Consider the following 22,167-nt stretch of genomic DNA (forward strand, 5'->3'; position numbering starts at 1 on the left):
GGAAGGGCTCCTGGCCATCAGGCCGGCTCCCCCAACCCCCACCCCCTCCCCTGCTCCTTTCCCATGTGCCACTGGGTTTAGACCCTCAAGAAGTGTGCCCTCCTTCTCCACCCCAGGCTTCTGTTCCACACTGTTCTTAGCACAGTCGTGTGCACATCCCCCCGGAGCTCGCCCAGATCTGCGTGTGAGCAGACCCCGTCCACAGACAAACAGTACACAGACCTCAAAATAACCGACACACGTATCTCCCAAGTTCTGTTAAAATCTAGAGTTTATCATAGCAACCACAGTATCAGTCTCAACCAGGTTTCAAGTTCGTTACAAAGTTACAAACTATTTAAAAACAATTTGAAAAAAAAATGCATGAGAATCTCAAATGTGAACACTGCTGGATTTAGAAAGACTAAATTGGACGAGAAACCTGAGGTACCCTGGTGACACCAGGCCTTTCTGTCTGGCACTGTTGTGACGTCAGGGGCCGAGTGGCCTGACGAGCTCCCACTGCCACACCAGCTGCTGGGGCACTAGATGCCAAGCCAGAGAAGACCCCAGGCACACGAAGGGACCCCTCCCCTCACGGGTCAAGGAGCGGTGGCCGGGCCTTGCACCTCCATGTTCTCTCCAACGGTATTAAACACGAGCCACCGGTGAGGGTGAGGACAGACCCGCCTGGGTCAGCAGAAGGCCGGGCTGAGGCTCAGGAGAGGCTGCAGCCAGGGGAGCAGGAGGGGTGTCTGCATGGGCGGCTCCTCCCGGAGGCAGCAGTGGGCACCGACGGCTACACAGGCGGGCGGAATCAGCCAGCGTTGCTCAGGGGCCCAGCTTGGCCACCAGCCTCTCTGTGGAGTCCCTCGGGCCCCCTCCTGGTGGCAGCTGGCTTGCCCTGAGCCAGCACCCACTGGGAGTCTCAGCTGGAGACCGTGGACAGGAGAGCTCCTGAGGTGGAATAAGCCAACCCTTTTTCTCTTTAAGGTTTCAGCAAGGCTCTCTCTGGGTCCAGTGTTTTCAGAATCGGCTGGGCAGCTCACATGTGCAGAAGCGGAAACGCTGTCTCTGGGGCCTTGATACAGTTTAAGATTTTCTATAACTTACAGGAATTCTATTTTTAGCAAGATGATTTTCTTCCTTTCCACCCACCCAAAGTTAATTTTTACTGACCTTGGAGAACCACAGAGATCTTAGACTAGTGAAAGGCTGCGACTGTACACAGGCAGCATCAGGTCAGCCCAGTCAGCTCAACGGGCGGTGGGCTGCCGGGAGAGTGTGGGGGGGTGCCCTGGTCCCCAGGCTGTCCCATTCCCTGGGGAGCTGTCACCACAGTCAGTGGCTTTAAACATTGACAGAGTCCATCAAATGACACAAGCTCAAGCTGATAAGCTGCTGCCCGTGGATTCACTCTCCATCCACTGGGACGTCCGGCATGGAGGCCAGGAACAGCCGTCCGGGTTCCCGTGTCCCCCGCCGGCTTCGGACGGCATCTTCTGCTTCTGCGATGGCTTCGTTTGCTGCTGCTGCTGCTGCTGCTACCATTTTTGCTGCCACTTCCAAAGAGATGTCTGTAGCAGCTTTGCCACTAGGGACCACGAGCTCCTTTTCACATTTTGGTGTCCTGGAAGGGGCTGTCATCCTGTAAAGAGGGGGAGAGCATGAGTTGGAAGCGAATGAGAATGGGAAGCTGGACGCTCAGCAGCCTCCCTGGGGATGCCCCATGAGGCGAGACCCAGGCTGGCAGCAGCAGTGTTCACGACGTTAGGAGCTTGACATCACCTTTACAGGCACCCACCCATCCCCATTAACTCTGTATTAAGGTGAGACAGTGAAGCACAGAGTGGGGAAGTGGCTTCCCCTAGGTCACACAGCTAGTAAGTGGTGGAGTCAAGATTTAAATCCAAGGACCAGAGCTTGAGTCCTCCACTCCAAGGGGATTCCCATTCAATTTCCTTTTCCTGAAATATCGCTCCAAGTTCTATGGCAACATACACATGGGAAAAGATCACAGTGAAATGAAAAGAGATTGCTGAGCTCGGGGTGTGGCTCCCCTGCCCTGTGCCAGGCCCTGGGTTTGACACCCAGCACTGCAAAAACTAAATAGAGGCCCGATGCTGGTGTAAAAGGACAACCACGGGCGATTCACTTGCCATCCATTCTAAGGGTCACTGTTGGCGAGCTCCTCCTGCGCCAGCAGCTGGGCCGGGACTCAGGCCTCCTCCACCAACTGAGAAATGGAGACTTTCATGAACGTGCCCATGATATGTGATGTGGACCATCCTAGTGAGCTTTCCTGACCCCAAGCAAATGCACAAGGAGGTTGGACATTTATCCTGGGGACAATCAAGAAGGCCCAGGAGGAGAGGGTGGAGATGCCTGGCGGCCAGGGCTGGGCCCAGGTAGGTCTGCAGCAAGGGCAGCAGTGAGAGCTCTCAGTGGAAAGGACAGCAGAGCAGGGAGGAGGCGGCTGCTGGTGGGGAATGGTGGGTGCAGAGGCTGGCTGGCTGCAGCCTGGCTCCCACCGTGAGGCAATGGGGAGCCATGAAGGGCAGGGACTCCAGCAAAGCTCAGCGGGTAGAGAAGAGTGGACTTCATTTCCCTGCCAGCAGTATCCAGTCTCAGGGCAGGAGAGGCGCCAACAGAGGTGGTATTTTTAGGAAGATGAATTTGGTGTGAGTGTGAGGGGCTGGTCTGGAGCCCAGGAATTCTGGTGGGAGTTGTTGTGGCTGATACAGAAATGAGAAGGAGACCGTGGCAGTGCTGGGAGGGAGGCCAGCAGAGGGGTCCCCGGGAAGGACCGTGGCTAAGGAAGGTGGAGGTGGGAATGCAGGGCCATGCACCACCAAGAACTGGAGGGACAGGGCCATCAGTGGAGCCTCAGCCACCTGCCCGGGGTCTGGGAGTCTAAGGAAGAGGAGGAAGGTTCCAAGTGAAAGTGGAGGAAGCAAAGAGCCCGGCCTGGGGCAGCCTGGAGCTGGGCAGGAGGAGGTGCCCAGGCTGGCGCGACCCCAGTGAGGCTCGTCCTTGGCAAACCTGGCTGCCCCGCCCAGTGGGATGGTGGGTGCTGTAGGGACCCCCTGCAGCGCCTCCCTCCCTCGCGACCTGCTGTTCCAATGCGCCACCTGCCCGCCACGGCAAGCCCCTGGAAGACTCACTCTTTTGCGAGGAAATGTTAAATGCCCGTGAGGGGTGACCAGGAGCGGGCTGGCCCCTCAGAGGCCCCCTCACATCTCTGCCCTGCCTTCCCCTGAAGAGCAGAGCGCCCCGTCCGGGGGCTCCCCTGCCGGCCGGTGGAGGGCAGACCCGCGCACTGGCCTCTGTCTTTCCCACGCGGAGCCCCGGTGTCTCCCCCGGTGTGGGGGTGAGTGGTGGTCAGCGCACGCTGCTTGCATTCACCCGGTCAGAACTAGTTCATCTGACCAATGCACTTCTGCCAATCAAGGCACACGGCAGGGATTGGATCAGCGGGTGGAGGAGCGGCTTAGGGTGTGTCTGCCTCTGCCAGGTGGGGAGGACCTAGGACCGCGGTACCCGAGGCTGTCACGGTCGCCCTCGCTGGCTGGTGCTGACTTCGCACTGGACCGCGGGCATTCTGATCCTCACCTTGACCAGGCTGGGGAGGGACAGAAGAGGCGAGGCAACGACCCTTGCAGACTGAAGTCCGCACGGGGCGGAGGAGCTCTGAAGGCCGTTTGAGCTGATGACCACAGCGGGTCCCAATCTGTCACAGTGATTGAAATCAGTGACCCCGGGCAGCTCCTGGGCCTCCTGAAGCCTGGATGTCTGTCTCTGTAAACCCAGGGACTGGGTTAAAACCCAGGTTTTGCATCTCAGTGAAATAAGGAAAGGAGGAGGGTGGAGAGGCTGCTGTTTGGGGGTGACCCCTGGGGGCTTCGCCAAGGTTCCTTTGTCAGGTATGTGCTAAGGGGAGACCTTGAGCCAGCCCCAGGCTCCCTCAGGCTGCGGGAAGCCTCCTCCCCGAGACCCCCTGAGGTGCGGTCCTGCCCTGCCAGCTCTAAATCCAAGGGACTCCACCCTTCAGGATGGGAGGATGCTGTCGGTGAGATGAGAAGCTCCTGGCAAGGCAGGCACCTCTAGCCTGAGCACAATCAGATTTGGGAACCATGGGACCCGCTTGGACCCTGGAAGGAGGAAGGACAGGCTTGTACGTGCCTTCTGGGGCATGGTGGACTCTCCGAACTCCAGGGGCTTTAAATCTAGATTGCGCACTATAAATCTAGGCTAAGGGGGCTGGGGACATAGCTCAGTTGGGAAAGCGCTTGCCTTGCACGCACAAGGCCCTGGGTTCAATCCCCAGCACCACACACACACACACACACAAAAAAAAAAAAAAAAAAAATCTAGGCTACAGGTGTTTCCCTTAGAATGGAGGGTGTAGGAAATCGGAAGCATCTTTGCTTCATGGAGGAGCCCAAGGGGTCTCAGTCACACCTCCTTGTCTTCCCTCTGGTTTGCGTGATGGAGTGGAGGGCGCCTGGGAGTTTTTCAACCACCCACTTCCCTTCCACCTTAGTCCTGTCCTTGGGTTACTGCTCTGGGGTCAGCAATTTTCTCACCTCTTTTAAAGTTCATTCATTCACTCAACAAATATTTTTTAGGAACCTTTTACATTCCAAGTTCTGGAGTAGGTAGGTATCAGGGATGCACTAGGGGAAAAGAGTAGAAAAGATAATAATAAAACAAACATGAGAATTTCACAATGTGATACCCACCATAGTGACACAGTGGGCTAGTGGACAGTGACTGACGGGGAGGATGGACGCCTCTGAGAGAGCGTCCAGACAGGCTTAGGCGAGGAGGGGCCATCTAAGCTGAGAGCTGGGTGGGGGGTGGTGGTAGTGGCCATGCGAGGGGGCAGAAGGTGAAGTTTTCCAGGGGAAAGGCAGGAATGAGTGCACCCGGTGTCTGAGGAACACCAGAACATCATCCCGGCTTGAGCACACAGCGGGGAGGGGTGGGAGAGAGGGGCACGTCCAGTCCTGCCCCTGGAGCTGGCCAGTGCATCCTTATTTGGAAATAAGGTCTTTGCAGATGTAATTAAGGATTTCATGGTGAGATCACTCTGGATTTAGGGCATACCCTATGCCCAATGGCTGATACCTTACAAGGGAGAGGAGAGGAAAATCTGAATCCCACAGGGGCCGCCCAAGGCCGGGTGAAGGTACAATTGCCGGCCATAGTGTGGCCAGCAGTGCTGACGAGCCCCAGGGCTGGAAGAGGCTGCAGGGCCACGGCAGGGAGGGACAGCTCTCCCGAGGCCCCAGGTCCAGAGGTCACGGCACTTAATTTTGGAGCCCAGGTCCCCAGAACAGTGAGGAAGTGTCTTTCTGTGGTTTTAAGCTGCCACATTTGTGGTCACTCATAGACAGCACCGACACAAGAGCGAGTGATTTTAGCCAAGAGCAGGTGATCCCAACTAACCACCCACCATGCCCCCACCCTGGGGTGCTGCACAGGAACAGAATACGCGGTGGGAATAAAAGTGGGAGCAGAGCCAGGGGAGGCGCCTGGTAGGATGCGGGGGTGGCGAGTGAACCCCTGAGGCACAGCGAGCAGGGAGGGGAGAACACGGGGTGCTGGGCTGACGGGGATGGGTGGGTGCTGCCAAGGTCTGGCCTTTGTCTTTTTGTGGTGTTGGGCACCGAACCCAAGGCACACAGGAGGCAAGTGCCACGCTCAGCGCAGTGAGATTTTGGGGGCAGATTTCAGGTCTTTGGGGGAAATTTCCCAAGTCTTTGGGGCTGGTTCTGTCCCTAAAGGTGAGCTCCAGCTGGGATCCTGGGAGCTGGGGAGGGGGAAGAGCCAGAGGAAGGTGGAAGGTCCAGAAGCGAGGAAGGTAGCGAGGCCAGCTGTCCCCTCCTCAGGGGCAGCAGGAGCCTAGGGCCTGAGTGGATGTCACAGAGAGCCTCCTGGGCTAACCGCCCAGCTCAAATGCCACCTTCACTGGAGGGTCCTCAACTCCTTCCCCGATCCCCACACCAACCCCTTCTCCGTCCCTCGTGCTTTGGGCTTCCCCAGGAGTGTCCTGCCTCCACGTCCACGTGCCGAGGAGCCGCTGGCCGACTTGCTAGTCTGGGAGTCTCTCTCTTTTCTTGGAAGGAGCACCCTGGTTTCACCCCGGGGCCCCCGACAGCCGTGAGCCCAGGGCCCTGCACTGGTGGCCTCAGTTCCCGACTGTGCAGGGCTCACGCCCTCGGCACACACTCAGCCTCCCGGAACTCCCCGTCAGCGAGGCGCTGACCACGAGAGACACACTGCCCTTCCTGTCCTGTCCCCTTGTCCTGTCAGCGACAGCCTGTCTCCCTGCAGCCTGCATGCGGCTGGAGCCAGCCGCCTTCGTTTCCGCCCACTGAGCTGCTTCATCACAAGCACAGGGCGTGTGACAGGGCACTCCCGGGCCTGCACAGCTGTCCTGGTGACCGAGCCGGGCCACCTACCGTGGGGACCTTGCTGCTGGCCTCCAGGGTGGCGTGGCTGGAGCCTGGCTGCAGAGCTGCCGGCTCCTCTTGCTTTCCCTGGCCTTGCTCCTGTGCAGGGACATGGCCGTCCTTCAGGTCTTCAGGAGGACGCTGAGCGGCCTCGTCCCCGGCAGCTTCGCGCTCCGGCTCCTCAGCACCTGGGCCCTCGTGTCCAGGCGGGTCCTCTCCGTTTCCAGCCCTCTCCCCCTTCTCCTCCGTGGACCTCGCCCTCTCCTTTTCCTCTCCGGCTGCCTCCTCCTGCACCAGGCCCCCGGGCCCAGCCTCTCTCTCTGGGCTGGCCGTTCGGGGAGGTTCTGGGGCCTCCTGTGCAGGGCTCTGGCCAGCTGCTTCTGAATTCTGCCCGGCCTCACCTTGCTTGGCCTCCCCTGGGGTGCTGGCCTTCTCCTCTGGCTTCCCTGTCCTGCTGGGCGTCCCCGGAGGAGGCTTCCCATCGCATCCTGGGGCTCCCCTGTCCCCCTCTCCCTCTGCCCCCTGGCTGGCCGGGGGCACCCCTGGGGCCCTGCTCTTGGCTGTGAACACTTCTTCCCCGTTCTCCTCCCGGGTGCCGTTCCCCTGAGATGCCCTGAACTCTCCCAGCTCCCCGCAGTCCGACTGCGACCTTCGGAACCGCCTGGAGGGAGGGCGTCTCTTTATGGAGCCCCTGGTCCGCACCTGGAGAAAGAGAGAGAGAGACATCACCCAGAACCTGTGAAAGGGCCCAGAGGAGGCTGCTGTCCTTCCAGGGCCCGCGAGTGCTCCCCAGCTGCCCCCCACCCACGGCTCAGCTTCCTGGAGAAGCCCTCGGGCCTCTCGCCTGAGAAACAAGGGAGCTGGGCACGGCGCTGCCCTGGGAAACGCCACCGGTTTGGTGTGTGACTTAGCGACTTTGTGGGGAGATCTTTTTAAGGCTGTACCTATAAGCAATCAGTTCTTCGAATGCTCTGAGTGGACTCCGCCGTCGCCAGGCTTCTTCCTACACTGACGAGTCGGACACAGTCTGGCTCTAGTTGGCAAGAGTCGGGCTTTAACATTTTTTAGACAAAGGTGAGCCCACCAAGGAAGAGGCCTGAGGTCTGGAGATGACCCGGCCCCGGTCAGGGACCTCACGGGCTGAGCTGCACGGCCGTGACCAGCTTCCTCTCTTGCCCCGGCTGGGTCTGCCTTGCCCCTCAAAGCTGGCTCACACTGGCAAAGCTGAGCCGCGAATCCTTGGCTTCCTGGGAGCCAGGCCCAGGGTCGGGAGCCCTACCTCAGCAGCTCGGTGTGATCCCCTGCATCAAAAGTATGTAGGGCCCAGGATCAGGCTTCATCGGGGACACTAGGCTTTGCCCTACGTGACGGAAGCCATGTCTCCTTTAACACTATGTAAACTAACTGTTTTGTCATCTTATTTCCCCGCTGACGACATGTGGTGTCTGTGGATCCTAGCTCCTTCTCCGAGGCTTGGAGTAAGTTCTTGTTTCTCAGGGGACTTCCCTGGACCTGCTCCCTAGCTGCTGTCGGAGCCCCTGGGTGTGTGACCAGGCGCTGTCCTGCCTCCCTGCTGCTCCCTGCGGACTGTCCTGTGGGAAGGACGGCTCTCCACTGGGCGCCAGCTGCCTCCGGTCCCAGCACCCTGTGGTGAAGGACCTCTGCTCTGTGCCCAGGCAGCAACTCGAGCCTGCCCATCATCGGGTCAGAACAGGGAATCCTGCGGTCCTGGTGGCCCCGGCAGCCCTCTGTGTGAGCCACAGGTCAGGTCCTCACATCTGTTTCCAGATCCTGAGGTCCCTGCCTGTGCAGCTGGGCTCCATTCTGAATCCCCACTGCTCTCCACAAAGCAGAGCCTACTCTGTCCCCAGACTGTGTCGGGCCACCACAGGGACAAGGCAGGGAGGGAGGAGAGAGGCGGCTAGCTGGAAGGTGAGCTTAGTTCAGGAGTCACTAGTGGGGGAGAGGAGCAGTTTCTTCCTCTCCAGGAATACAACAGGGGAGGGGACATGCAGGGTCACCTGGCCCAGCGTAGCACCTGGGAACCGGAGTTTACCTTATTGTAACAGGGCAGGTGACTACCTTCGGGTGGCTGGTCGAAGCTGACAGGTACCTCCTCTGTCTCGCTAGGCCGGGGCCACACCCCAGGACTGCTGGGGGTGGACGGGGGACTGTGAAACGGTGACACCATGGCCTTGAGTCCAGGACTCTTGGGCGAGGCCCCGGGCAGCAGAGCCGCTGGATCGAAGGTCAAATTGGCCTGTTGAGAAAAGGTGAGGAATTTCAAATAGGGGTGCGGAGAGGACCAGGGCTTCTACTTGGGCTTGTGGGTCTCCTGGCTCGGAACTGGCTGAGGCTGGTTAACTCGAGGCTTCTCCTGTTACTTGGCAGCCAGTTCTCTGGGGCCACAGCATGGCCTGCTCCCTCTCTCCAGCTACCTGCCTTGCCACACGCTGTCTTCCAACGCTGGCGGGTCCAACCAAGGGGCCGGCACCGGTACCGCCCCAGCTGGTAGCCCAAACAGCAGCTGCTAGGCACCGCAGGTCCCCGGGTCTCACGGAAGGTCGGTCCCCATCGCTGCCAGCCACTCAGCAGCAGTTGCTACGCAGCGGAGGCCCCGCTTGGCACTGGCAGGTGTCACCTGGGCAGCAGCCCTGCGCGTGGGGTCTGTTCTCACGAACACATCGGAAACCTGGCAAGGGACCTCTCCCCGGAGCTCGTGCCTCAGCCTCCTGGTTCCCTCCTGGTGGGTGGCCAGCATGGTGGCCACCGCTGCCTCCTCTCAGGTGGGAGGGGCAGAACACACCAGCGCGTGCCTCACTGGGAAGTCACGGTGCAGGTGAGTCTGCATCCAAATCGCCGAGGGTGACCAAAGGGAGGGTTGGGCAGGGGAGGGCGGGTAGACCCCAACCCACCCGCTGCCATGGCAGGAGGCATCAGCGAAGAGAGTGCGCGAGTGTCCCCCTCCTGCCCTCTCATCGCCAAGTCACTGTGTGTCCTCCAGACAGCAGTGGGACCTCATCAAGAAGACACAGACCAGGACAGGCAGCTGCAACCGGAGGTCCATGGGTTCTCCATGATGACTCACCCGACTGCAAATACTGGGTCTTGCACTTCACAGCTGCTGTGTGACCTTCTGCCAGCCCAGGAGCCTGTCTGAGTCTCAGGTTGTTATCTTTCCTTTCCTTTTAGGCTGAACTCCAGAATCTTTATAGAGGACCCTGTTTGCTGTCTTCTGTGGCTCACGGCTCTTACCTCACAGGCACACCCTCCTGACTGCCCTGGGCCCCCACCTCCTCCAGCCAAGGCTGCTGCCCTGGACAACCCTCGGTGCACTCAGGACTTGCAAACTACAGAGTACTAACGGGTTTAAGAAAGCATCAGTATTTTTATTGTGATCCTAATAAAGGATGAATAAGGCAAGAATGAATCATGGAAATAATTAAATGTAGCCAGGTGCAGTGGCACATGCCTGGAATCCCAGCAGCTCGGGAGGCTGAGGCAGGAGACTGCAAGTTCAAAGCCAGCCTCAGCAACAGCAAGGCGCTAAGCAACTTAGTGAGGCCCTGTCTCTAAATAAAATACAAAAAAGGCTGGGGATGTGGCTCAGTGGCCAAGTGCCCCTGAGTTCAATCCCTGGTACAAATAAATAAATAAACAAAAAATGAAACGTATAAAGTATTCAAGTGAAGAAGCGACGCCCTGAGCCCAAGCCAAGTCAAGAAGCAGCACGTAATCAGTGCCACGGGGAGGCTCAGCCCTCAGAGCCCAGGGAGTGGAGCAGGGCCAGCTCAGGGCTTGGGGCAGAGCGCCTTCTCCTGGCTGTTAAAGGAGGGCTCTGCGCCCCTCCAGATTTTTCGCAGGGAGATCCCTCCCTGTGGCTGCTTGCAAGTAAAGTGGATCTTACTAATCAACCACACAGCAACAAAGAAAGTTGACCTTTGAATCAAGGACATTCTAGTGAAGAGAATCCAGTTCCTAACTGATGCAGTAGGACACGAGAGGGAAATCCACGCTGACAGTGGCTTCCCTGTCCCCTCCCCAACCCGTCCCCCCATGGGCTTTGGCTGACCTTCTTAAGGAGGCTCAACAGTTACATGTCCAGATCTCATTCTGAACTCGCCAAGTTTTCCAAAAAGGCTCATTAGTGACTGGGAAAGGGAACGGACGCACAGCAGGGTACAGAACTTGGGAACTAATCTCTGGCACTTGGACAAGAGTATGGAGGGCCGCAGGGAGCAGAGGCAGGTCCCCGGCTCCACCCCTAGTGGGCTGCCAGGAGGAGTTCTGGAGTGCTGGGCCCTTCTGAGATCCCTGGAGGGTACGTGGAGCCCGGAGCCTAGAGTACAGGACAGTACCTTGGCCCCCAAAGACCAAGGTTGAGAGGCCCTGATGGATCAGCAGGAGCTGGCCCACCACACACCAGATCTTAGCCTTTCCCTCCATGTCTTTCACTGTATCAGGTGTGAAAACCTTGTCTCCCCCACAATATTCTGAGCTCAGGGCAGAGTCGTCTGTTCATGGACACCCCACGGGGCCTGCCCAGCCGTGGGTACAGTTTGCAAGGGTTCTGGGCACACAGTGCAGGGGCAGGGCAGAATGCTGGCCAACCAAGGGATCTGGTCATGTCCCCGCAACACACAGTGGCTCTGTTGCAGCCCTGAGTAAGGCTGAAGCGGTGTGTGGCTGGCACAGGCCTTTGAGCAGAGGGCTCCGTCTTCCTGGAGTGTTTCTTGCAGTTAAAGTGTACTTTTCCAAGACTTTCGAGGCACCCATTACCTGTCCACTCATGCGTGACATGGTCCTTGTTAGATCTTTGCCCCAGGTGAAGGCTGCCAGTCTCGCCCTTTAGGGCAATTTGGTCATTAACTGGTGACAGGGGACAACTATCCAGGTGAAAATGGGGAGCACCCCTTGAAGCCCCCAAGACCTGCGACTTTGGGATGAGAAATGGAAGAAAGCGAGCAGCGGGACACGCACTCTGCACCTACCTGGAGCTTCTCGATCAGGGGCGAGCTCTTCACCTTGACTTTGGGCGGGTGGCCAGCACTGGGCGGTGATTTCTATGGAACAAATGGACCAACACGAGCAAGTGAGTGAGGTGAAGAGGGCGGGCTCTGTGGCGCCCAGAGCCGGGTGGAGGACAAGAGGAGACATGGCCTTCCTCACCCCACTGCTTGGTCCCATGCCTACCTGGCCTCAGGCCCAGGCAGCCCGGTCCCCCATCTCACCACCAGCAAGACCACTTGAGTCTAGGAAAAGTCAGGGAGTCCCCCATGCCAGGGAGAATGACTTCATTGTGTCTGTGGGCAGCACATCTGCACCTGCTAACCTCCAGCAAGGTGAGTCACCCCCTGGGGGCACAAGAGGCCCAAGGCCTCTGTTGCACTAATCTCTTCTGGAAGCTCCCGCCTGTGGCATTGTTTAGAACTCTCCATTCTCCCAGGCACTTTAACCCAGTGGAGGTGGATTGCAGATCTGTCGTGTTCCAGCCACCGGCTGAGTTGTATGAGGATGGTTCAGCTCCTGCCCTCGAGGCAGCCGTCCCCGGCTGACGTGTCACAGGTGTGTCTGGGATGAACTCAGGTCAGGGACCCTGTCTGCCTCTGGATTCTACAGTTCTAATAAGATGGACTCTTTGCTTTATGTAAACTCCCTGCAACCAGGTGAGAGGGGTGACGGTGGTGGTATGACAATCTGGTGAAGACGACGACTCTCCCTCTCCGAGGGGTGGCAGGGGTTCTCCTAGAGCTTGGGCCCGACGTCTCCTGCCTGCCCTCAGCCAGGTGCTCATTTACCCGAACCTTAGGAAGGAGAAGGCTGACCTCTTAGGAGCACTCTGAGATGCCCGTGGAGTGAGAGGGCTTTATTTTAGTGACAACAGGAGGGAGCCTGACTCAACAGATCCCCTGTCACCTTTAAGGCCCATCACCAAGGGGGAGCATGCTGAAGAGGGATGTCCGCTGGCAGGGATATCGCACCTTTTTAATTCTCGCTTTGGGAGGAGCTAGGTGGGTGCCCTGGCCACAGCCCCCTCTACCAGTGGGGTGAAATGAACGATGCTGAGGACTCTCACGGGCTCCCCTGCCTCCACATCAGACATGCTCCTGGAGCAGCCTTCCGTCGTGGTGAGCACAGAACTCCCAATCCCAGTGGGCTGGTCCTTAGCAGCTGTGCTTTGTGGTTGGAATGCGTGTCTGAAGGTGCTGTTTCAGAATCTGCAGCAACAATTTTGCTACAAAGCTCACTCTAGGTAATGCTATAAATGCCTCCCTGACTGAACACTGCCTTCTGAAGACAGCATAAATTCAACAAATGCTACCTGTTAGCCACAGAACAGTACTGGGGGTCCAGTCCCTGTGCCCAAATGCACTAGCAAAGCCAAATCCCGTGGAAGTCGTGATTGCAGTTCCTGGGACTGACAGCAGGCGGCAGCATTTCCTTTACAGTTTAACAAGGCTGACAATGGTTGGGGGACACAGCCTTACATTCACGTCTGTGTATTATGTGCTTGTGTGACATGCCAATCATGTCCTACGATGTCCAGCCCAGGAGGTCAGCGCACCATAGAAGCTGTGGACCTAAATTTTCATATGGGAGTGTTTTTAGCCTTTTTCTGAGCAGATGAGGCAGGATCTGTGACTGCATTAAACATCCTGGTTCTTGCAAAAAAGGGAAACCCCTGGTCACTTTCCTGCAGGAGGGGCCCTGCAGCCAGAAGGTGTCTCCAGGGGCTGAACCCATGGCCTCAGGCCCCAGCGGGCATGGGGAGAGGGCAGGGATGAAGAAGGGTGAAGCACAAGGCTCATGGCACATGTCTGCGATCCCAGAGGCTCAGGAGGCTGAGGCAGGAAGACGGCAAACTTCAGCAGGTGGCCGCCTGGACTACTTGGCCAGACCCCGTCTCAAAAATGAAAAAAAGCCGGACACGGTGGCACACGCCTGTAATCCCAGCAGCATGGGAGGCTGAGACAGAAGAATCGCGAGTTCTAAGCCAGCCTCAGCAAAAGCGAGGAGCTAAGCAACTCAGTGAGACCCTGTCTCTTAGTTAAATACGAAATAGGGCTGGGGGTGTGGCTCAGTGGTCGAGAGTCCCTGAGTTCAATCCCCAGTACCCCCTCCAAAGCGAAAATAAGAAGGTGCTCCGTGGCAAAGCACCCTGGTTCAATCCCCAGTACCACACACACACGAAGAAGGAACAAAGTGGCCCTTCCTAGCACTGAGCTTTAGGAAGGAGGGCGGCCTGACCGGGCCCTCCCCCTGCCAGGCCCTGAGGTTTCTGGCATCTCCCAGAGCACGGGAGAAGCAAGGCCTGCAGCCTCTACCCCACCCAGAGGGACAAAGCTGGCTGCCCACTTTATTTCTATATGAGTTTCAAGGTGACAAAAAGTCACTGATTCCTGGAGACAGTGTCCTTCCTAGGTTCAAGCGGCCGGTCACTACAGGCAGGGCTTTCAGTCTGACATCTACCCTTCCACTCCCAGCACTAGGAGGGGTGCCTCAGGGGGCTCGACCTCTAAGCTCACTTCAGGAAACCCAACACCCTCAACCTGGCCCTCGCTACTTTTGTTCCAGCCGACAGTAAGCGCTCCCCAGCCTCTGGTTGGTGATTCTGTCCTTACTTTGTGAAAAGAAAACAGTCAGTATGGTGTGCTGACCTCCTGGGCCAAGCCCAGGTCCTCAGAGCACACACTGCACGGCCACAGCCAGCCTGCTGTGCGGCGGCAGGGACACCGAGTCCCGGGGGAAGGCCACAGGGAGGAGCTGGCCCTCTGTGGAGAGTTGCTGTAGGTGTTTCGTTACAGCGTTGGCTGGAACCCCACGAAACCACAGAACCGTAGCGCTAGCGCCCGAAAGGCCAGCAGGAGACCCTGTGTTTTGAAAACCCTACTCCTTGGGGTTCAGTGGAGGGAGGGAGGCACTCTCAGGGCAGCAGGGCCCCCTGCCCTCCTCCCACCTGACCGCTGCAGCCATATTTTATACTTTTCTGATGGGCTTCTGCTTATCAGCCTTGGGGGGCCATAGACACTGGGAAAGCATTCACCTCGCCCCGTTCCATAGTAGAGGAGAGGATGCAGGCGCCACGAAGTTCGCCCCAATTCACGCGGTATTCAGTGTGTGTGCCAAAATGCTGGCCCCCGAGAAAGTGGGGGAGGGAAGCAGAGGTGGCCCGAGTGGGTCTGGGAGCTGAACTGTCCTCGGCTCACTGGCTCTGCTCGGGGGTCGGCCTCCAGGTTGGACGACAGGACATGCAGATGCATTCCTGGCACTGAAGGTCCTTGGGCGGTGGGACAGGCCCAGGAGGAGTCTTTCACAGCTGCCACTGGGCAAGGCCGGCTGAGGGTGTGAGGCTGGGTCTGCTGCCCCGCGGACTGTCTGCCAGGGCCTCGGTGTGCGCGGCTCGGCTCTTCACCGCAAGGCAGCGGGCCTCTGCACGGTGTGCCTCAGTGATCCACCACGCGGCCTGCTCTGTGGAGGACCCTGAGGCCACACAGCCCCTCTGGGCACCTCATCCCGAACCCACCCGTCAGGCCTGGGAACAGGACATGGCTTCCCTGAAGCTTGACCCTGGTGCGGTGACAGTATGGGGCCCACTCTTGGCTGGCATCCTTAGGTTTGAAGAGTGGTGCTCCTGTCCTCGGTGGACCATGCAGGGGCTCAGTGGGCACTGAGACTCCAAGGTAAAGGATCCAAGGAGCAGAAAGAAGAGAGATTCGGGGTGGGGGTGTGGCCAGGTTGAGCCCATACACGGCATGCGCAAGGCCTTGGGTTGTCCCCAGCACCATAAAACCCCAAAATACTAATAATAAACAAACAACCAGGAAAAAAATTTAAAAAGAGAGATTCATCCTTGAATGTGTAACGGAGAGATTCCCTGCCCAGACTTCGGAGGCCTGCAAGTGTGATGGCTGTGCCTCTTCCTCCGCCCAGGGACACTTACCTCCTCACCATTCTGGCCCAGCTCTAGCCTGGGGGGGAACAGGGGGAGGGAGCAGGGTGGTTTCCTTCTTGTTGGCTTAGTGGCTGGTGTCTAGAGGGAGGGCGACAGACGGACACAGGGAGAGAGAAAGAGACAGCCCATCAGGCAACAGGGAGGAAGAGGGAGGAGTGGGCGCCACAGGAGTGCTGAGGGCGTCTGGAGAAGGCGGGATGCAGGAGGCTGTGTGGGTGGGCTGCCCGGCGCTGCGGGAGTGGGCCGCTCTGGGACTCAGCATCTCCGTCCCTGCAGAACCCCTCCTTCCCCGACTCACTGACTGGACCAGCACCTCAAAATGACAGCCACATCCAGCCTCTTTAGCTTTTTAGGCAGTGCCAGCACCTGAGATCCATGTCATCCCCTTTGTCCCTTAGGACGCTCCTATGAGGTCGAGGAATTATGGGCCCAATTTTTCAGTTGAGAAAACCAAATACCAAAACAGCGCACCTGAGAAGGTCAGCAGGCTGCCAGGGGCCCCCCACCCTGCTCCTCTCCGCTCACCCCCGGTCCCTGAGGCTGAGAAACCGAGCCCAGCTCTCCCCAAAGCCACAGCGTCTCCACACTTCCCCCTGAGCAGGACTCCCTCTGTCCCCGATGCCCGGCTTCCTCCAGGAAGTGCTTCCTCTCGTCCTGCTCAACTCAGGGCCTGCTCCTGATCTCTGGGGGAGGGCAGCCCTCGGAGCCTGGCCTGGCAGCGGTGCAGGAGCTCAGTCTGGGCCAGTGCAAGAGCCAGAGGAGCCCGCTCTGTGGGCCTGTTCACAACACCTCCCGGTCCCGGCTGACCACCTGAGTGTGGAGTGCAGGACTGCTCAGGCTCTGCCCCCAGGGCACATTCCCCGGATCCCAGGGACCCCTCTGGCTTCTTTTCCTAATTTGGCAATAGCAAGCCTCTCCCTCCTCTTCTCAGCCCGAGCAGACTCCCCTTCCCTCCCAGAACAGGAAGCCCGGAGGCTCACCTCTGTGGCTGCAGCCGCCTGCTCCCGAAACCGCCCGGCCAGCTGGGCCACCGACAGGGATGCTGAACTGTCCACATTGGCATTTGTCTCTGCCGGCCTTTCCTGGCAAGCCAAAGAGAAGCAAAAGTTGATCAGCAAGTGGGCACTTGGCTCTTCAGAGTATCAGTACCAGTGCCACGAGGGGCACTTGTTTTGTGGCCACAAGCAGGAATGGGTGACAGGGTAGTAATGGTGTTCTGCCGTCAGCGCCTGTATTCAGGAATTTTTACAAAGCATGCGGTCAACCAGGATTAGCAAATATCTACAATACACTCTGCCCTGGATATGCCTCTGGGGACCTGGGGGCAAATAAATTGGACCTGTCCTGGAGGGGGACCCAGGGATGCGGGGGTAGCACAGGCCAGGGTTTCTCATTCTGCAAGGACCCAGAAAAGGACTGTATGCATAGTGGTTTCCATCCGTCACCCAGCAACTTTGACAAATGGGGGCTGCACCGTGCATTTAGAGAGATGGGCCTTTGTTGGTAGGAAAGGGGTGAGCAGACGCCCCTGCTGAATTTAACACACGGGCCTTGGCTTTCCTGCTTAATTGACTGCCTTGGGCAAAGAGTTGTTCCACAGATACCTGCTGCATTAGGAAGGTGCCTCAGGAGGCGGTGGCCTGCAGGGTGAGAACCAGGCCGCTGAGACTCCACCACGGACTCGACCCTCCTGCCTGGCTGGACCTCTCCCTGCCTCCACGGGGCAGCAGGTGCCCCTCGCAGGGCTGCTCTGTGGGTCAGCTGATAGGCACGAGGCCTGGAGCCCTCCGAGTGCTTCAGGGTTCTTGTCATCCTGCCTCCAGCTCGGGTCACTGCTCACTGTCAAGTCTCAGGCCAAGACGTGACATGACATGTCACCGAGCTGTGTCCCCAAGGCAGGGCTAGCAGCAGCCCTAGGAATGCCCCTTGCTCCCACCTCGTTACGCGGGGCCTATGACACCTGGTTTTAATGACATTTTCAGGTCCGATCCCAGGCAGCAGGCTTCACCCTCTTTGTCACAATGGGGACATTTCTTAGACTGCCACCTCCCTCCTGCACATCTAGCTGGAAACTGGGAGGACTGGCAGCAGTTTGAGAAAGTCCATCTCTGCCTGCCCACAGGCCTCGTGGCCCTAAAGACAGGACCCCAGCAGCAGGCGCCCCCCCCACACACCGGGCACACACCCATTTCCTGGAGCCTCCTTTTTGTGTGACAAGTGTCTCAAAGCTTCCTGGCTTCTCCCACCCCACCAGCCCCCACCAGCTCCCAATAGTGGAGTCAAGGGGCTGGGCTGGGGCTCAGCAGCAGGGCGCTTGCTTCTTGTGTGAGGCCCTGGGTTCGATCCTCAGCACCACATAAAAAATAAATCAACAAAATAAAGGTATTGTGTCCATCTACAACTAAAAACTAAAAAAAAAAAAAAAATGGAGTTAAGTAAATGAGATGAATTTGGAGAAGCTTCCTTCACAGGCGGGAGGGTCTCCAGGGTCAGAGAACTTCTGACCTTGAGGGGCTGTGCTGGGCAGCGACCTCGTCCTGTTGCCAGCCCTGATTCCCGTTCACCTGCATTCCAACCCAACACCCACACTGGCTTCACTTGGAGGTTGAAAGATTCACTTCACTGCTACTGAAGACGCCAGACTGCCTCTAGTGCTGGACAGACGTCCAGCGCCCCACCCCGGGAGCGCCCCACGGGGCAGGGCTCACAGGACTCACACCTGTTGGGCCTTCTCATCTGCCAGGTCAGAGACCAAAACCTGTCCTCCTGGAACATGGGACAGCCTCTGGGGCGGGTGTGGTGAACCAAGCCACTCTTGGCCCACTGGCTTGTCCATCTGTCCAGCTTCCTGCCCACACAACCTATCGGCCTCCATTCACTGCTATTTCTTGCGCGGGTCCTGCTGACAGCGCACTCTCCCTCGGCCTCCCGGGCGCCGGCGCTGGTGGCCCAGCACACATTCCAGTTAAAAATAGAGCAGGGCAGGAATCAAAACCTCCTCCCGAACTTCCCTGTCTGGAAACCGGGCTCGGCAGGGGCTCAGCAGCAGCACCGTAAGGCTCTGGTGCATTTAGAGCTGAAGAGCTGGGTCGCAGGGAAGACTAGCCCCTCTATGTGTCTTCCTGGGGCCCAGGGAGTGGGTCTCAGACTGCAGGACGCCAGAGCTCTTGGGTCCGGCAAGCCCAGACACCTGCCATCATGCTGTGCCAGACTGATCGCTGCCTGATGCCCGCTGGGCACATGAGAGCCCAGAGAGAACAAGTAACTTAGCCAGAGTCACACAGGAGAAGCAGAGGGGAATAAACGTTTGTCCCAACACCTGATAAGACAGCCATGGACGTCCGCTAAGAGGTGGAGCTGGGGGAAGTGCCCTGGAAGCTGAAAAGGTGCTATGTGAGCTCCAAATAGTCATCAGCCTTCGGGTGCCAGGTGCAGGGGAGGAAGCATGGTCTTGGGGATGGACGGGGCTGGTGACTCAGTCTGCCTGAGGCTCTGCCTGCATTTCTGCAGCAGACCAGTAACCTCGCCCGTCCGGCTCTGCCCCTGGCCAGCTCCCTCTCAGCTCTGAGCTGCTGGGGAAAGCCACACTCTCACCTGAACTGTGGTCTTAGGTCTGGGAAGGACTCAGTGTTCCCGTTTACTCCCGGGCTTTCCTGAGACCCCTCGGGCTCCCCGGCATTGCGTTTCCTTTCCTGGCCCACAAGGAACCGGGCAAGGGCCTGAGGTGGGAGGTGCTCGCCAAGGCTGGTCCCTTCCCCTCCTGCCTCCCACCTGGTCTGCCAGCGTCGGGGCCTGGGCACCGGCTCCAGAGGCCAAGGACACCCTCAGCTCACCCCTGGCAACACAGCATCTTGGACACTTCTCCCTGTCCTGCCTTCGTCCTCCCTGGCCTCCACAGACTGTGGCCTTCCCTTCATCCCCCGGGACCTGATGTGCCTGCTAAGCCCTCCTGTCACCATGCCCACCCGCCAGCTTAGACAGACGGCTGTGGGTGCTGTCCGGCTGTGCCGAGGCCAGAAGAAAGTCACCTCTGGTGTTTTCTTTCCATTCCTTTGGCACGTTCTTCTGAAGGAACCGAGGAGTGCTGTGGCTGGACTGCGTGGACCTCTCCCACGGTTGCCACGTGGAGGAAACACGGTTTGGAAGCTGCTGACCGTCCACACAGGGCGGCCTTTGTGGAGCCAGAGTGGGCTCTCCCTCCTCCTGGCGCTGCTGCTCCTCCCCCTCCTCCTCCAGGGTCCAAGTGCCCCACAGCCTTGGGCCTCCGCTTAGGGATACCAGAGGCTCTGCCTGGCCGAGGAGCCCTTGCTCTTGGCCAGAAGGAAGGTTCTCTTGCTCAGGAGAACAGGCCAGAGGGCCAGGGCCTCGAGGGCAGATGGCGGCTCGCCCCCTCCATCCTGCAGGACGGCAGAGCCGAAGACAGCCTGCGGGGGCCACCCCTCTGAGATGCCAGCCATCACCTAAGAGGCACCCCGTTGTCACTGAGGCTCAGGTGGTCTCTCATCGGCATGCTGCTGATCCTTTAACTCTTCCCTTTCCTCTACTCCCCAGCCATCCAGGGCTGAGCACTGCCATTGCAGGATGACGGGAAGGCCCCTGGACTGGACCTCGTGGGCCCCTCGCCCTACCTGCTGACCCAGAGCACCTGTGGCTACAGTGGGCGTGTCCCCGTGAGGCTGACCACTTCTAGCAGGGAGGCTGGCAGAGGGGCCGAGCACCTTGCTCTTCAGGTTAGTAAGCACTGGCACAGGGACGCCTGGGCCTGGCTCCGGGACCCAGCTCCCTCCTCGCCAGGCGCGCGGCACCCAGCCCCGGCTTCCCTCCAGGACTGATCCTAACCGCCTCTCTTACTGTTCTAGCCTCCGGGGCTGACGCTGAGCGAGACAGCAGTCCTTCCCTCCCGCAGTCGACCTCCAGTGGTCAGCCAGGCCTGTGCCAACGCCCTGAGGACGTCAAATGGGCACCTCTGCTCGGGGCGCAGGAAGACGCACTGAGGAGGGGGATCCGGTTGGATCCCAGTCAGGGACAAGACGGAAGGAAAATTATTCTGAACAGAAACACAGATGGGGCTGGGGTTGTGGCTCAGTGGTAGAGTGCTCGCCTAGCACATGTGAGGCACTGGGTTCGAACCTTAGCGCCACATAAAAAAAGATGAAATAAAGACATTGTGGCCACTGACGACTAAACAATAAATATTAAAAAAAAAACAGAAAAAAAAAACTCAGATGGGAACCCAGGTTGAGTGACAGGGACAGAGAAGTGGGGCAGGCCAGGCTGTGCACCAGAGGGGACTGGAAAGAGGAAGGGCCAGGCAGTCTGGGGCAGCAGCAGGGCAAGCGTCGGTGCCTCCTGTTGAGTGATGGGGTGCCACTCAGAGGGACTCAAGGAGGGACTGACCTTCCACTGACAGGCCTCTGTGGAGGATGGACGGCTAGAAGCAGACCAGGAGGCAGGCCCTGGCAAGGTCCAGCTGAGAGGAGGCAGGTCCTGGAAAGGTTTGGCGGAGAGGTGGCAGTGAGTGGACCACACCTGTCACAGAGTGGGGTGGGGAGGAGGGCTCAGGGGTGGGACCTGGGACCCCTGGCACAGGGGTGGGAGGGAGTAAGGGACAGAGGGGATGGATGGGTCCTGATGTCTGGCTGGGTAGCGGGTCCCTGGGGACTTCTGGGCTGGGGAGCCTGGCGGTCAGGGAGCGCCACAGAGGCAGTGATGATGAGTCCTCAGAGGCGGTCCTCACAGCCAGCGCTCGGTCTCCTCGGTACCTGCTCACACCTCAAGTGCCCACTCAGGACACGGGGAGTCCCGGGGACAGCCGTCCCTGAGGCTGCACGGCAGAAGGCCGGGGTGGGGGAGAGTTGGCTCCAGAAGGACACTCCAGAGCAGATACTGCACCGAGGGGCATTTCAGTCTGTTCCAGGGAGCCTGGAACCTGCCAGCAAATGAAGCCCCGTGGCTCAGGGGGACGGAGGCTGCGATGGATCCAGGCTTCCAGCACAGGCCTTAAAGCAGGGGACCACCCCGGATTGTGTGGGTGGCCCTCGTGATCACAGGGTCCAGGAGACCCCGCTCTAGATGTGCAGCTCCCTGTTGCTGTGGGGGCTCAGCACGAGCGCTGCCTGCCACCCACAGACCCTTTCGCTGTGGGCGCTTTCTAAGGGGAGGACCAAGAATCAGGAGCGAGCCTGTGGCCCACCTTCGGAGGGGCGGGAAGAGCTGCAGACCTGCAGCTGACTGAGTCAGCCATTCAGAGGGTGTTAGAGTCCCGCCACCTGCCAGGCCAGGGCCAGTCTAGGGACTTGAGAGCAGGGCAGGTGTGGCTCCCACCTGCAGGTGCCCCGGTCTGATGGGCCTAGAGGGGAATGGAGAACAAGGAGTCAGCAGAGGCGGAAGGCTGGGCCCAGCGGTGACCCTGAGCACACGGCTCTGTCTGGGAATGAGTCGATATCTTAAGGATGGCTTTGGGTGGAGGTTGGTGCTGACACTCTGTTGACCTCAGGGGTCTGAGAAACTGAAGAGGATGGTAGCCTAGCCTGGCACGGGGTCAGAGGAGCTAGAGATCATTAATAGGACTCAAAGGGTCAGTGCCATGGAGACGTTGCTATAGGTTGGGTCTGCGGAATCCCTTAAGGCCTGTGTGGTCCCCTGCTTGGTCCCCAGCCTGCAGACTTTAAGAGGGGGGCCTAGGGGAGGTACTTAGGTCACAGGGAGGTGTGCCCTTGAAAGTGCCCTTGAAGGGACTGTGGGGCCCAGTGTTGTCCTCCTCTTTTGTCCTGGGCC

General features: G+C 58.8%; 1 protein-coding gene across 6 annotated transcripts in view; it reads right to left on the reverse strand.

Annotated features, from left to right (window-relative positions):
- Window positions 1-253: 253 nt before the first annotated feature.
- Rcsd1 (RCSD domain containing 1) overlaps window positions 254-22,167 on the reverse strand; it is a 52,192-nt gene continuing 30,278 nt past the window's right edge. The window contains exons 1-9 of one of the 6 annotated variants that reach the window (XM_071600355.1): window positions 21,584-21,649; window positions 20,788-20,919; window positions 16,371-16,472; window positions 15,379-15,468; window positions 11,429-11,500; window positions 8,494-8,697; window positions 6,447-7,139; window positions 4,566-4,655; window positions 254-1,627 (exon numbers count right to left, since the gene is read on the reverse strand). In XM_071600355.1, the coding sequence (XP_071456456.1) occupies window positions 4,590-4,655; window positions 6,447-7,139; window positions 8,494-8,697; window positions 11,429-11,500; window positions 15,379-15,468; window positions 16,371-16,472; window positions 20,788-20,919; window positions 21,584-21,634 (1,410 nt within the window). In that variant the 5' untranslated portion in view covers window positions 21,635-21,649 and the 3' untranslated portion in view covers window positions 254-1,627; window positions 4,566-4,589. Of the gene's footprint in view, window positions 1,628-4,565; window positions 4,656-6,446; window positions 7,140-8,493; window positions 8,698-11,428; window positions 11,501-15,378; window positions 15,469-16,370; window positions 16,473-20,787; window positions 20,920-21,583; window positions 21,650-22,167 lie in introns of those variants that run through there. The other 5 variants (XM_071600352.1, XM_071600351.1, XM_071600354.1 and 2 more) reach the window with 5 other exon arrangements.

The sequence above is a fragment of the Marmota flaviventris genome, chromosome 12 (assembly GCF_047511675.1).
Source record: "Marmota flaviventris isolate mMarFla1 chromosome 12, mMarFla1.hap1, whole genome shotgun sequence".
NCBI lineage: Eukaryota > Metazoa > Chordata > Mammalia > Rodentia > Sciuridae > Marmota > Marmota flaviventris.